Raw genomic sequence first — 15231 nt, 5'->3', positions numbered from 1 at the left:
TTCGGGAAAAAAATCTTTGGGCCCAAAGACACGCGTCATAAGATAGGCGGAGTCAAGGATGATGTCTGTTACTTTCTTTCTGTTTCCTCAATTAAAGGAGTCAACTAACCCAACACTTTAATGTGTTTTATCTCACTTAATTGACCATGCTGTATTTGAATAAATATTTACGCTTAACAAATAAATAAATATTGTTTAAGATTTTAATCAAGAATACAGTAATAACCTAAAAACATGTCCATACCCACTGAAGAGTGTAAAGCGGTGTCACCACAAAAGAAGTCACTACTGTAGTCCCTACAATTCGCCACAAGATGTCGTAAGTGTCCCTCTCCTCTCAGCGTATCACTGTATATACCTTATCTGGATTTTACATTGATTTGTTTGTACACATGATCAGTGCTAATATTTTCAGTCTGAAGCATCCTCGACTGCTGCCACTTTTCAAGAGGACTTCGGCTGTATCGTCTTGTTGATATTATTTCCGTTGAAAACAAACTAATTGCCCCCACTGGGGGGGCTATCGGTCAGTTTTGAATAGACTAAACGAACAAGTATGTCTTTCCTCCCTCTGTCTTTCTCTGACTCATATCCCTGTCCCTGCCCAGAGAGCAAACAAGACTTTTAGACCCTCCAACAGATCATTGCAGATGTTGTCGGGTTATTGCTGAAACCTAAAGGCTTTTAAAGATACTAAAATGGTTGTGTTTTATACATCGCCTGCAGCAGATGTTGCTGAGGTGGGAGTTACAGATGAGCCTAAATAGATGTAAATCCCGTAACACATGAGACGTTGCGGTGCACTGTTGCTATGTACGAACAAGGAAAAGGTCTCCGTGATTCAACTTCCTCCCGTTGATATGGGCGTTGCTTTCTCAACTTCTCCGGAAGGTGTGGCGATTTTGGCCCACTGTGAAATTCCTCTTCTGTGCCGTCAAACCTGTGCTCTCGCTTAGGTAAGACGAGAAGTGTCGTTTTTGTGTCCGTTGATCACAGTGTTTATTTCATCCTGAGTCAGTGTTCAGTATTGTTTTCTACTCTTGTGTTGTTGTTGTTGTGTGGACTGCAGCGGTCGACATTTGGGTTTCATTTTCTGTAGATTTATTCTCTTAGACGTGTCTACTCGACCTTGTTGTCTTACCCAACCTTTAACTGACAAAGGAGACTGTAACTACTGCGGATTACCACGGAGATATGTAATAATAATAAAATGTGACTGTATTATGTTACTCGAAGTGGATGCCAAATTAGAGGATGAAGCGAAAAAGATTTATGCAGAGACGGCAAAACCAATCACAAGCCGGAGTCCACTGCAAATTATTGCTATAATTTATAAAAATATCACCATGCATTGTCGTGGAGATGCAAATTCTGTGTGCTTTTTCTCTTCCCTAGTTTGAAACTTTAGGACTCTTGGACCACAACAATGTCTGTCTGGGTAAGTAGTTGCAGGCTATCTGTTAAAATAATTTAAATTAGATTTTAAGCTTAAAACATGTGAAAATAAATATGAAAATCCTGGCATGTTTGTTGACTTGTATTGTAGGATGATTTGGACCTGCTCTTAGACTCCCCCTCCTCACTCACTGTGACTGTAAGTTGGTAATTTTACCTTTTAGTGCGCATGAATATGGAGAGGATGCATACCGATTTGGATGGATAGCCCACAACTAATAGGAATCAATACATGCATCTGTACATTTATTGTGTTTAATCTACAACCTGGCTACTGGTTGATTCATGGTTATGTGTGAGCCTCTGAATGTTTTCTGTATTTATCAGTCCAATGCAAGAGGAACTGTGAAGGACACGGCAAATTTCAAAGTGGAAGAGGATGTGTCTGCACTAAGGAAGGCTATAGAGGGCATTGGTAAGTTGGTGAGATACCATTATCTGACATTTTAAGCATTTTTATCATATTTTACTAATTCTGTCAGTTAGTGGAATATATATGGCCATAAACCCATAAAATATTGATGCTGTTTGAGTGCTAAGCCTGTTTTGCGTTGTCCTCTTCTTTATAGGTACAACAGAAAAGACTCTAATTCAGGTGCTGACCCAAAGAAGTAACGCTCAGCGTCAGCTCATCTCTAAGGCCTATGAGAAAGCCACAGGAAGGGTACATAAATGGATATTAATTATAAAAATTATAAGTATTATAATATTAATTCTGAGTCTTGTGCGAAAGACACATAATGATGAATCTTGACAGGTTTGTGTGTTATCAACCTTCCTCCATCAGACTTTAGTAGCTGATCTCGAGGGCGACACTCATGGAGACTTTGAGGACTTGTTAGTGGCCTTGGTGACGCCCCCTGCTGTCTACGACTGTCAGGAAATCATGAAAGCAATCAAGGTGAATTTGTGTGGTATTAACTGAATCTGTCTTGGCCTGCTGATTAAAACTTACACTCTAAAGGGAGTAAATACCATTTCCCATTCAGGGGGCGGGGACCACAGAGAGTACGCTGACAGAAATCTTTGCCTCGAGATCCAACAGGCAGATCAAGGCCATCGCTGAAGCATACCTTGCAGGTTGGTGTCTTCAGCACAAAATATTTGTAATTTCACTGGTTGCATAGTTGCTCAGACAATTGTGAAATATTTGGCAAATGTTCATGGTGTGCGGTGTCTAGATTATTGTGAAATATTCTGTATTGTGCTGTTTCATGCAAGAAACTGGAAGATCGATGATTCATGATCTGCAGGCGGAGGTGTCTGGGGATTATGGCAAAGCGCTGTTAACCTTGGCTGAGGTACTAAAAGAGTTTTATGTTCCCAACAGATGAGAATCATAACTAAAGCATTACATTTATTGTAGCCAGACAGTTTTGAACATTCCTATGCTGTTTCATATTTCTGATCTATAATTGCAGCTAAAAGCCTTTATATGAAGCAAAAATGAAATCAATACAGTCACACAATCAGCACAAATAAAATGTTTTCTACAAGATCAGTAAATCTTTGGAAAACTTGTCATCACTTATCAAAGTACAAACAATGTTTAGCTTATATTATAATATTACAAGAATATTACAAGTGTTTTTAAAAAGGTTCATCACTCAAATGAGCAAGTATATAAAATACGTATTGCTAACCTGTCTGTGTAGATTCTCAGTCATCCAGATCATCTTGCGTAGAAGAGCTTAAGTTGGGGCAACTGGACTTCAGTTTAAAGCAAATCACTAACTTAACACTTCTGGTCATTTCACAGGGGAAGAGAGACGAGAGCACCACTGTGGATGCTGCCAAAGCTAAAGCAGATGCTAAGGTGCATTCATCGCAACTGAATCTTCTATCATGTAGCTAACCTTTGTTTTTCTGCTTCTTTCTCAAATACATTTAGAATACTTCTGTGTTTTTACTGGAACGTGGTGCAGACTCTATGTGTCTAACGCTACAGGAAACATTACAGAGCAGTTTAGCTACCATGTCTTACTGGTCTGTAAGGGCGGTGCTGGCATACTTCTTCAATTGTTATTTTGGCATTTTCAGTTTGACTTGATACATTCATGGAGCTTGAAAGCCGAGCTCACCACAGAAAACAGCTCTCTTGCTGATTCAAGTTTCAATCTACTTTTCTTGTGTTCAAAAGCGTTACTTGTATTGCATCCACTGGATTTGAAAACCACACTCGCTCTCATTCCACCCAGGCCCTGTATGAAGCAGGAGAGAAGAAGTGGGGGACTGACGAGGCCAAGTTTATTGATATCCTGTGCCACAGGAGTATTCCCCAGCTCCGACAGAGTGGGTACACCTCTTACATATTTTTTCTGTAGATGCTAATGTAATAAAAAAATACTAAAGGTCGACAGCAATGGTTGTGGCTCTGTGAGGCTGTACTAAGGCATAACTCTAGCTAAATGCAGCTAAAATGTTTACCAATCACCATCACTTCACCAGCAGTAGAGATAAAATACATTTGTGGCTGGTGGATCATCATTAGTATCGCAGGTATTTAGTCACAAATCAAAGTTAAATCAGTTAAAGTTTTGACCTGATGATGGCGCTAGATAAAAAAAAATTGGGATATGTTATTAGGATTCATCTTCTGAGCTTCATGGATACCTTCACCACACTTGATAGCAGTCTGTCCAGTAATTCTCAAGATATTTCAATAAGAGCCAAAAATCTGAACCCCATGGTGACACTTCAGGAAATCACCAAAGTTTGTCAAATTCATGGACCAACAGGGTGATTTAGTCATCCTTAGAGCCATGCTGCTCGCCTGGCTAAAACACAAATTCATAAAATAATCCAGCTGTGCCTTCAACAGGAGAATAAAAGTTGTATTCAGATGTCTGTTATGTTTTTGCAGCTCTGGTAGAGTACAAGGGCATCAGTAAGAAGACTCTGCAGGAGAGCATTGAGAGCGAAATGTCTGGAAACCTGGAGAAGCTGCTTGTGGCTGTTGGTGAGAAAATGTGTCATTCTGTTTGCCTATTTCATTGAACAGAGGTCTATAAAACTTATTAAAAATAATGTTTTAATTTAGTAACTTATGTTTTTGTCTAGTTAAGTGTGTGAAGAATGTTCCTGCATTCTTTGCCGAGAGGCTTTTCAAGAGCATGAAGGTGAGTTGTGCACTATGTATTGACCATGAGGGCCTTTTAAACCCAAAAGCCAGTAGCTCTACCAGTGGCTTTGAAAACAAAATCCACATATTGTTTGGTTGCACTGTCCTTTTTAACCGCACTGTACAAATGTATTGGGAACCAGTGGCGTGAAAAGGAATGTTAAGCCACTGTTTTATTCCTGCTGCTTTGACTAAATGTGCCAACGGGCTCTAAACCAGATTAACTAAAAAACGTGAAACTGCAGACAAAAGCAGGATAATGTATGTGAACAAATGATACGAGTTGCTGTTCAGGAAGAAGAGGCTGCTGCTTCTTTGTTTGAAATATCCAGATCCAATCTGTGCCTTCGGTTTCTTTTTTACCCCCAAATTTTAATTTGTCCAGGGTCTGGGAACCACAGAGTCCATTCTGATCAGGATACTAGTCAGTCGCTCAGAGATTGACTTACTGGACATCAGAGCTGAGTACAAGAAGCTGTTTGGATGTTCCCTCTACTCTCAGTTAGAGGTCCGGGCACACAGACTAAATTAAATATGTTCATTAAACTCAACATATCAATACATTTTAATTTTTTTTGAGGCACATACATAATTTCCTTTTTTGCCCCCTCTCCTTTCTCTTCTTCAAGTAGTCTGAAGTCTCAGGCAGTTTTGGGGACACCCTAAAGCATCTGTGCGGCCAAGACGACTAACTATCCCAAACAAGGTGAAGCTTTGCAGCAAAGCGGACGGGACGAAGCGCATCTGATGATAAGGATGACCAGTTGCTGAGCTTTCCGATAAATATACCGATATGTTAGCTGGAAGTTAGCCTTAACCATGGTAGGAACTAATCTTCTTAAAGTGGAATCAAGACACACACGTAGCAAACAGTAAAGAAAGTGTTATTCATGAAGATGCTTTTGAATGTCTTTTTGAATATTATTCAATTCTATGTATTCCATGTGACTTAACAACCACAAATTTGTTACTTAGTATTTTACCTTCTTGTATATTGCAAGAAGGTAAACACACAAATATACATTTCATATCTTTTAAAATAAAAATACTGTATAATGTATAATTATAATTATATAAATGTGATGTGAGTAAGCACAGAGATACAAGAGGACACTGTGTCATATATATAAAAACTTATTTTATTGTTTTGTTTATGTTGCTGTAACCGACACCTACACAGGTCATCAGGACCTTGTCTCCACCTTTCCTTTCATCTTCTGAAGGCTTCTGAACTTCAATCTTGAACATGATCTGGAAGAAATCTCTTATGTGTCTGAGGAACTCGATCCTGGAGGGTCAGTGAAAGAGATGAGCGGTGGTGGAGGGAGGGAGAGAGGAAGAAAGTTCATAACATGACTTATTATTTCCGGTCTATAAATAATACACACTGAGAGTTAAAAGACACAGCATCCTGGGTCTACTCCAGGACATCTTTTTCTCTCTCATGCACGTTATCTTCGATTCTTAAGTATATGTCAGTAATATGTCAGGCACTGTTAGACAATGGCAATTTGAATAAACAGGAAAAAAATGCAAAAGTTGCAAATGTTATTTTTGAATAAGCGTCAGAGGTAACATGCTGCGTCATCTGTCATCAGCAATACCTGAGTAGGAGGAGTGTATTGTGATGGCACTGCCAATCTTCAGTTATCATAGTACTGTACTTGAGAGGGACACAGCACCGGTACCATGATAACTGAAAATGGACAGTTCATAGTCCGCTCCTCATTCATGATGACAACCACATCTAAAATCAGCCTTGTGTTCGAGGGCTGTTCTATATTTGTCTTCTTTTTCCATAAACATTTCAAATATTTGTTTACAACAACATGATGTGGTGAAAATGCATCTTAAACTGTAAATATAAAACTTACATTTACCATGCAGATTTAATTTGGGTGCAAATTAGTTGCAAACTTTTTTAAAAATCCTGGTATTTTTCAGTGACAATCAGTATAACTAAACAATGAGGCTTGTGTATAACAAACTGGCAAGAGTATTTATATTCTCTGTTGTTTATTTGTCCTGTGTTTCGTGCTCTACAATGGGATGTGAACTTTGGACAAGTAAAAGAATAACAAAATGTTGGGCCCAATGCGTTCTACATTTGGACAAAGTGCATCTGTTGAACAACTTATGAATAAGCCAAGTGCCTGTTTGTAAAGTTCAGAGGGGCAGGGAGTTGTTTTTGTGTGTGTCCATTACTGAATGACAGCAGCTTACGTGTACGGGGAAAGGGGTCCAAGCAGAACCTTCGACACGTCCTGTTGGCCAAGGGTCATCAAGAGCAGCGCCAGGCTTTGATTGGATGAGTCCACGCAGCCACCCTAAAACAGATAAAGAGGTGGGACGACATGTTTGAGCAACAAAAACAACACAGAAGTACGTCATGGAGAACAGAACTTCTTAAAAATAAGTCAGCAACCCCTTGACGGGGAATTAATTATCTAACAGTGACAGCCAGCTATACTTTGTTTCAGCTCCAGACACAAAATTTAGAGTGATATTGTTGTAAACTCAAACCTAGATCGACTACAAAGAGTCAATCAGTCCAGGACAGGATGCATTGCTTGTTTCTGCAAGCTTTGGGTTTAAGTTGCCCAAAATAATGCTTACACATGACACATTTCGACAAATTCATGCATCCTGTTAGTTGTTATCTTCCTGCATGTTTCTCTCTTCTCTCTCTCTTCTTAGCCCTTTGCCTATTGCTGCCATTTTTCCTCCAACACAGAGGAATTTGAGGACAGAGGACCCTCTCTCCATGTCCCAGTTATCACATGCCATGATTATCCAACAACAGCAATGTGCTATTCACCAGGCTGCATAAAGAGGCCTGTAACTGGACACACCCAAAGACATTTTATAAAACCAAGTGAACTTTAAAATGCCTGTCCTTTCTGTGATTCTGTCAGATTAAGTTTTGTTCAGACTTTTCTCATTTAATGTATTAACATTTATTTATTAACATGGGGTGCAGTGGACACAACTGCAGCTGCACAAGCTCATAACATGCATTTGGCCCAGTCATGCACCAAACTATGGCATCGTGACAGCTTGTCAGCAGGAATATGATTCAATTACATACCGTAATCATATCACCGAAATCATGGCAAAACTATGGTGATATTGCATTTATTGTTGATAAGGCAGAGATTTTGACAACATTGCCTGTACATAAAACTTGGTATGCTGTACCTTATGAAAAACTACAACTCTGCAAATTATATTTCCACCATTCTGCTATAACAACAAGCTTTGCACTGAAGGGTTTTCCATATTCTGACATAGCTTTTACCATATAATGCTCCAACTAATTCCATCTTTACAGTTATAACTTCTTATCACAAATGTTTTCTGTCTATAGTTCCCACTGACTGAACAGTGACCGTCACTTTTATATTAAAAACCACAAAATGTTAATAATCATGCTTAATTTGCCTTCAGTAAAACTATTGAGACTGTAAGTGAAGTTTTGTCCAACGCCAAGACATTTCTCGTTTTCCAGAAAGTGGAGAGCAGATAAAGTGAACTAATGAAAAAGTGTCGGTCTGAGCACCTTACCTTTCACGTGGCTGTTCAGGGCTACAGAAGTTCAAACCGCTTAAACCTTTCCTGAACAGTTTCTGCTTTTCCACTTTTTGTTTTGCCATGTCCTTTTTAGAAAGTAGCTTTGCGTTTAGGATGAGAAATCTACCACATTAACACTATTTCTAACATCTACTTTCAGGCCCTGCCTTCCACAGAAAATATGAGACGGTTAAGATCTCCCAAGAGGCCAGCAATCATCCATCAGCCTCACGGAAAAGTCCCTTGAATCCTTCGAGTGAACGGTAACCCCCAACAATCAAACTGCCAAAAACAGAGGTGCACTCAAGCAAGTTCAACGAAGCAATACGATGTAAAAATCGTGAGTCAACTTCCAAGAACTTAAAGACTTATTCAACCTAAACCCATAAAATCGGATAAGCTAAAATTAAAATTGAATGGATGCCAACAGCGTGAAGTTAAAAAAAGAAGGAGAAATCTATGATTTTAGATTTGTTATCAATTTTGTCAAAGATGATTTCATTCCTGAGGGCTGATTTTAACCTAATTCGACACCATTCTTACCAAACCTGAGATGTGAATTCAGCGAGACCACTGTAAGACCAACAGCAATACTTAGAATAAAAAAAAATCATGTTATAATCCACATACAGGTAAGAAATAATTATGTCTTAAGATGTCTAATATCTTCAGACTCATTGCATAATCACGACTATGGTCTAGGTTTTTATTTGTTGCTCTCAAACTTAATCACAAAATCAGCAGGCAGTGACATGGAAAATTTCTGTATATGGCAAAATCATCTTTAAAATTTATACGAAGAAAGATCATTTTACATCTGAAAGGGTCTGCCACTTACATCAAGTCCTGTCCAGTGTTGATGTTGCTTCCAAAAACAAAATGTCCATCGAGCAGCTTTGGTTTACTACAAGAAGACTGTACTGATTAACCATAAAACAAACAGACCCACACATACAGAGCACCCATGCCCTTTAATGCAAATCCAGCAAATTTCTTCTCTTCATTTTCAAAAATTAACTACCCCAGCACAAGAGTCACCCATCAGTTTCACTCTGTGCTATTCTTCCCCTACTCCTCTCTTCTTTAGCACTCACCCTGTATTAAAATCAGCAGATAACCAAATGCTGTTCAGTTTCCATAGTGGTGAATCTCCCTCTGCCAGCTGCTCTGGGCTCATGAAAAAAGGAACAAAACAGCTAAAATGGAAATCCAACACCCTTCCATTGCTGCTAGAGAGAACTGTTAGCTACCCACTCCGTTGCTTGGAGTTAAGAGGATATAACAACAATATTTCTGCTTCAGAGTTAATGAGCACTACCCTGACCAGCTAACTGGATTCACATGGCTCCTATGAGAGGCAGAGCATGTGGAGGCAAACTGAAGCCACAGAATCACTGCATCTAATTGGACATATTCTGATGAATTGGCCTCTTTTTCCTGTGTCACTATGTGAAATTATATGTGTTTGTGCAACTGTAAAACAGCCAAGTTATTCTACCCTACAACAACTACCGTTAAGAAACATAAAATATGGCGTTGAGAATGTTTTTCGTTTTTCTGTGGCCTCAATCATAACCATAAAGCTCCACTCAAGAATTCCTCATTTATGAAGCCCATTTAAATGGACACTATTCAACTGATGTGTCACCTGATCAACTCTAACACTGGTCTGAGTGAAGTCACTGACCTGCGTTTGATAATAAATAAACAGAACATACAACGAAACAAAATAAGTACACATACAAATAAGTAATGTAAAACTATTAAGAAATTATTAAAATCCACCTCATTATGAAATGTCATTATTTGTATTTCCATAAGTATTTTGTTTACGCGTGTAACAAAGTAGTTGATTTATGATCCCTATGGATCGCCAAGGCACACGTGAGCCACAGGTTCATTACAATCAGCATGGCATGAAATACAGTTTCACAGACACCTTTACTCTTAAAAGTAAGGATTACTTTAGTCTCAACAGGACAAATGAGACAGCTGCATGCTGCGTTGTGCTCTGAAACGCAATGAGTAACTGATTGAAAAACTGTGACTCTGGACATTTTCAGCGGTGTAACTGGGAAACTGGGCATGCTTGTCTCCATAGAGACAGATCATGACATTGTGTTGTTTATTCCAACTTAGGAAATATCTGCTGAATTCCCACCAGAGCGGCTCCAGACTCTCTTGTGCCTGTCAAGCACTTTAGTCTTCAGCGTTACTCATGACTTGTAAGCAATCACAAAGTGCTGTGGGAGGGATACTGAGTGAGACCAACGACGAAATGCAAGAGCTTATGATACCTATATAATAAAAATAAATAACAAATAACTTGCATAATAATGCTCATAGTACATTTATCGTGGTGGCTGCAGACAGAGAGAGGCAGCTGCAATGGAGCCAAAGTAGCACATTTTTAATTTAATTCAAACTTAACCCTTTTCACCTTTTGATTAGACCTGTGACTCAAAACCGTGAGACAATCCAAACTGTGGGTTTTGTTATCCGTTCTGTTAGTTCATTTATATTTCATGTGAACATGTGACATACAACTAAAATAAATTATATAGTGAAATAACCTCTACTAAAAATGTAAGAATGGCAAAATACAATTTCATAATAATGAATCAACACACAAGTTTAAGCACATTACTCAGTAAAGGTGATAGGGTCACTGCTTTATCAATCAAACAGCTTTTCAGCAGCTTTTACTTGTATCACCCAGGACAGGGAACTTGTGACGGCTAACTTTTCCAGCTAACAGACACACTGTATATAGCCCGCTGCATAACTCTAAATGAACTGAGAAAATGCAGGATCAAAACATTTGATTTGAATGAAAGTACTTGCATTATACATTGTAGTTCTGCCTGCAAAATCAAGTCAAATTGTAACACACAGTTTCTGAGCTGAATTCCAGACTGGGGTGATTACCATGGAATGTGGGTAAACAAGAGCAGCAAATGTCATTATTGCTCAGATTCTAATGCATCCTGACTGCGTGTGTCAGGTGTTCCCCGAGAGTTTTCATTTCTCCAGAGACAGGCTAAAAACAGGACAGGCTTAAAAAAGTAGGTTTTATAGTACAGTTACCAACCAAAACAAGCTGATTTTTTTTTAGTTAAATTGAACTTAACTGGATTCTTCACAGGAGAAAACCCATAAAGATTAAGGTTCACCATCACAAGTATTGCAAGTTTGTTTTCAAAATTAAAAAAAAAAATTTCAAAAAGACTTCTAAGCAGAAAAGCTTACAAAACTATACCAAATATACCACTATACCAAAATATATTAGCATACATATTGGAAAAGAGTACGGGCAGGTAACCACTATGCCTGCTTGAGTTAAGCAAATAAAAACAGGACAGGTTTGGTATTTCGAATGGCAGTTAATGTGTAGATAGGTTAGGCGAGGAAAGAGCCCTGCAGTATTAGAGCAAATGAAACACAATACGTCAAGTAGCAAAGCCTTGTGTTTTCAAGTCTTTGCTGGCTTGATTTAAACTACTGCTTCTTACAGCCAAAACAACACAAAGCACATTTTCACAGTAGGCTACTGGAAATCAACATCAAGTCTGTCCGTTTTTGATTAAAAATGCTATTTTTGAATTGGATTTACTTTTTATGCGTACAAGGCCTGCTTGTGCAAAGGCTGAAAAGGTTAAGATTCCTGAGTGTCTCTGCCTGTTCACAATGAGAAACATACCCTCTTCACATCAACCATCTGCCCTGATTGCATACTGGGAGTATGTACTGTATGTGAGGGTCTTTGCAGTACCTACCCGATGTACCTCCTCCAAAAGCAGTTTGGCACAATTCCTGCCAAGGTCTTCTGGTAGCACGGGGTCTCCCTGCCCCTGCGGCGTGGACGCCATCTCAGCACTGAGGAAGTAGCCATTCAGTGTTTCCGCCACCAGGGTCAGACCAAAACCTGGAGACCTGGGGTTAACCAAAACGAATTAAACTTGCTGAAACTTGCTTTATAACCACACAAAGTTTTTACACGTTAAACTGGGAGATGCTGCTGGTGTCCTCATGTAAGTAGGCAGTTTTCCCCAGGCTGCACACATACTGTATATATAATCTATGTAATCCAAAGGGTTAGATACTCACTTGCCAGAGTTGGCTCCTTTCATGTGGTCAGTGTAGATGTAGATGTCTGGAAGGAACTGGTTGAGGACTCCCCTGGCTGACTCCACTATCCTGTTGGCCATCTGAGGAGAAACTCGCACTGAATATCTGAGTTTCGACTGTGAAGGACCACTGAACACTGATGACTCAAACCATAGCTTGAAATCAAGGTGTACGGAGCACACCGTGTGGTAACAAATTTCAGCAACACAAAGACGTGTTTAGTTTCTGGCATCCACGGTGGACAGATACAAGAAGGAGAGTCATCAAAAGAGTATTCGATTAATCAATTGGTCAACAGAAATTTTTTGAGCAGAAATGGCAAAAATGAACTCATCCAGACGCTTAACACCTGTTACGTTGGGTTTCAGGATGTTATCAATATGAGAAATTGTGATTTATCACTATGGCATACGGACTAATCAGTAGATTAATCAATAATACAAAATTATCTGCAGCTCAAATAGACACAACCCATAACAAGGAGACTGAACTGTGAAAAGGTAAATGAAAATCTGCATCACTTCAACTCTGTTTACAGGTGGAAAAAAAGGCAGTGTGAGCTTGAGAAGGATACGCTACTCCTCTGATCCTCTTGATCTTTCCTGGGTCAGTCAGCTGCACTGGCCTGATGGTCCGGCGGACGGGACATGTGAACACTACCTCTCCTCCCCCACCAGGTGCCATCCCCCTCTTCACCACCTGAGGGCGCAGCAACAGAGCAAGTGAGTTGTTTTAAAGCAGCTGCAGCACTACATTTGAAAGTAAAATTTATAACATTATACCATGCACCACCACTGTGTTCTCACCTTGAGATCAAAGCCTTCTCCATCTATGCCAAATTTCTTCATCAGAGGGAGGGCCGTGGACTTCAGCAGGTCGACCTGCAGGAGACAAGTGTTTAAATAATTAAAACAAGCTTCTGTGTCTTCCAATGGTTCAAAATGGAGACTACCTTGCAAAAGAACACCAAAACAAGAGTCTATCATAGACCATTGCTCATCACACCAACTAAAAGAGACGCTGTTCACTGTTTCCATGGAAACACCGGTGTGCTGCTGCTTCTTACTGTTTTCTTGTCTGTGATTTGCTGACATTATGCGCTAAACAGTGCATGTCATATCAAAGAGCAACAAAGGGATGATAGCGTGGGTGAGATATAACAACATGTCAATCAGCAATGGGTGTGACAGCAAGAAAAACAGACTGTGTAATGTTCAACTGTGAACATTAATAAACTTTTTCAAGTCAATATAAGAACTTCTGAATTGTGTAAAAAATCTTACTAAGACCCTGACCTGTTATGTTCTAAAACTACCTCAGACATCAAAAGCGCAGTCTGTAAAGACGCCAGCTTTCCTCTGAAGCACTGTTGGAACAGACATACAATAAGTATTACTGCACATAATTATGTGTGCAGCAGGGAGGCGTGTCCATTTGGATTTGAGAGGTGTGAATTTTACCTAGAAATTACTATACAAGGAAGCTGACACTTTCCTTTGCAGCAATAAGCTTTAGCTCCATGAGCCTTTCAAGTTTCTTTTACAAAAATGCAATATCCCTGTAAATGATAACAATTACAGACTGAGTACTTTGTTTGACATGTCTGTGTGCAGAACTGCCAACTCCATCAAATTCACCACACCACAGACAGTGGTGTTTTGGTTTAGCCAGATTAAATCATGAGGATCAAAATGAAGAAACAATGGCTACGAGGTGATCAGATGCATGTGTGTTCTCACCGTCGGGTCAGAAGGATCATTGGTGACCCCCTTCAGTGTGGCCTTCAGAGAGGTCTTCATGAACGGAGCCAGCATAAGAAGGGCCTCCAGATAGTAGCCAATCGAGCGCTGTGTGTTGCACTCATGTTCTACAGATCCACCGCTCAACAAGCCAGGCTGGTAGAATAACACAGTACCTTGTAAAGAAAAACACAGAAGAACGAGACGTGAGTCCTCACTGTAGTGGAAGATTCTTTATAGTCTTGTTATAATGAAGTCTTGTTGTAATTACGAGGGAACACACACTGTAGAAAAAACTACATGACTTAAGCTAAACTGCAAATATTCATCATCAGTGTGCCTGTTAGTGCTAAATCTACACACTCCCCTGACAGTAAATGGTAATTAGATAAACCACATTGTCTGCGACAAAAGTAATATCAGTTATATCCTAATTATAACACACACCTGTTTGGTTAATCTCTATTCTGGAGCCATTGGTCACTTTGTCTAGCAGTCTGATGAAGCTGGCCTCAAAATCTGGAAAAGGCAGACATTCAGTTAGTCAAACCAAATATCCTACAACATTTCACTCTGAGGATGAAAGACGTGTTTTTTTCACGCAAAATATACCTAAACTTTTTTTTAACGTGAACAACTAGGTCTAATGCATTTTTTTTATATTTGGTGTACACGACCAAAACATAGAGTCAAACAAGTGGATTTAAGTGTTTTGCGTCTACTGCGAAAATATCTCGAATATGTATGTCATTCAAACGACACTATAAAAACGCAATTTTTCTTGACAAGCAAAACAACAACCCAACCCTATAACGCAAAGTAAAATTGAATTTATCTCACGTTTACACTATTGTCCCATCGTTTCCCCACCTCCTACGCCCAGTGATAAAACACACTCCCAACTGCGTAACAGCTAGCTCGTTAGCTGCCCAGCTAGCTGCGACGCCACATGCAGAGTGAAGCTGCAAACTCACCGCGGAGTCCCGGGTCGTCATCTTTAGACCTTATGTTTTTTATTTTAACACGCTTCCCGCTGAGTGTGGACAAAACGAGCCGCTGTCTGAAGAAATTGCAGCCGTCGTACACAAGCCCGTGGCTTGCCATGTTATTATTGTTTCTGCCTGGCGTCAGTGGAAATCCACGTGTGTTTGTCCAGGAAGACGCTGGTGGGAGGCGGAGATACGGCAAAGCAAGGGGATCAAAAATGTGTTTTTTAAG

At 39.6% G+C, this 15231-nt stretch overlaps 2 protein-coding genes across 3 annotated transcripts; one reads left to right on the top strand and one right to left on the bottom strand.

Moving 5' to 3' along the window:
* Positions 1 to 184: 184 nt before the first annotated feature.
* Positions 185 to 5535, top strand: anxa3b (annexin A3b). Of its 2 annotated transcripts, none has more exons than XM_046375032.1 (14): positions 185 to 319; positions 1396 to 1438; positions 1547 to 1594; positions 1783 to 1870; positions 2025 to 2119; positions 2243 to 2356; positions 2445 to 2535; positions 2677 to 2756; positions 3215 to 3271; positions 3654 to 3747; positions 4319 to 4414; positions 4516 to 4574; positions 4962 to 5084; positions 5209 to 5535. In XM_046375032.1, exons 2-14 carry the CDS (start codon positions 1427 to 1429, stop codon positions 5266 to 5268), a joined length of 1017 nt encoding a protein of 338 aa, XP_046230988.1. In that variant the 5' UTR covers positions 185 to 319; positions 1396 to 1426; the 3' UTR covers positions 5269 to 5535. The 2 variants fall into 2 exon arrangements, with proteins under 2 accessions (XP_046230988.1, XP_046230987.1); XM_046375031.1 differs by lacking the exon at positions 185 to 319 and adding an exon at positions 741 to 956.
* A 164-nt stretch (positions 5536 to 5699) lies between these two features.
* On the bottom strand, positions 5700 to 15210 carry rcl1 (RNA terminal phosphate cyclase-like 1). Its single transcript, XM_046375030.1, has 9 exons — positions 14988 to 15210; positions 14461 to 14532; positions 14014 to 14189; positions 13081 to 13155; positions 12849 to 12973; positions 12254 to 12379; positions 11923 to 12079; positions 6800 to 6903; positions 5700 to 5864 (listed from the first exon to the last, which is right to left on the bottom strand). Exons 1-9 carry the CDS (start codon positions 15115 to 15117, stop codon positions 5711 to 5713), a joined length of 1119 nt encoding a protein of 372 aa, XP_046230986.1. The 5' UTR covers positions 15118 to 15210; the 3' UTR covers positions 5700 to 5710.
* Between the last annotated feature and the right edge of the window lie 21 nt (positions 15211 to 15231).

The sequence above is a fragment of the Scatophagus argus genome, chromosome 20 (assembly GCF_020382885.2).
Source record: "Scatophagus argus isolate fScaArg1 chromosome 20, fScaArg1.pri, whole genome shotgun sequence".
NCBI lineage: Eukaryota > Metazoa > Chordata > Actinopteri > Scatophagidae > Scatophagus > Scatophagus argus.
The sequence above is the reverse complement of the archived record's forward strand: the minus strand, read 5'-3'. Positions and strand labels throughout refer to the sequence as shown.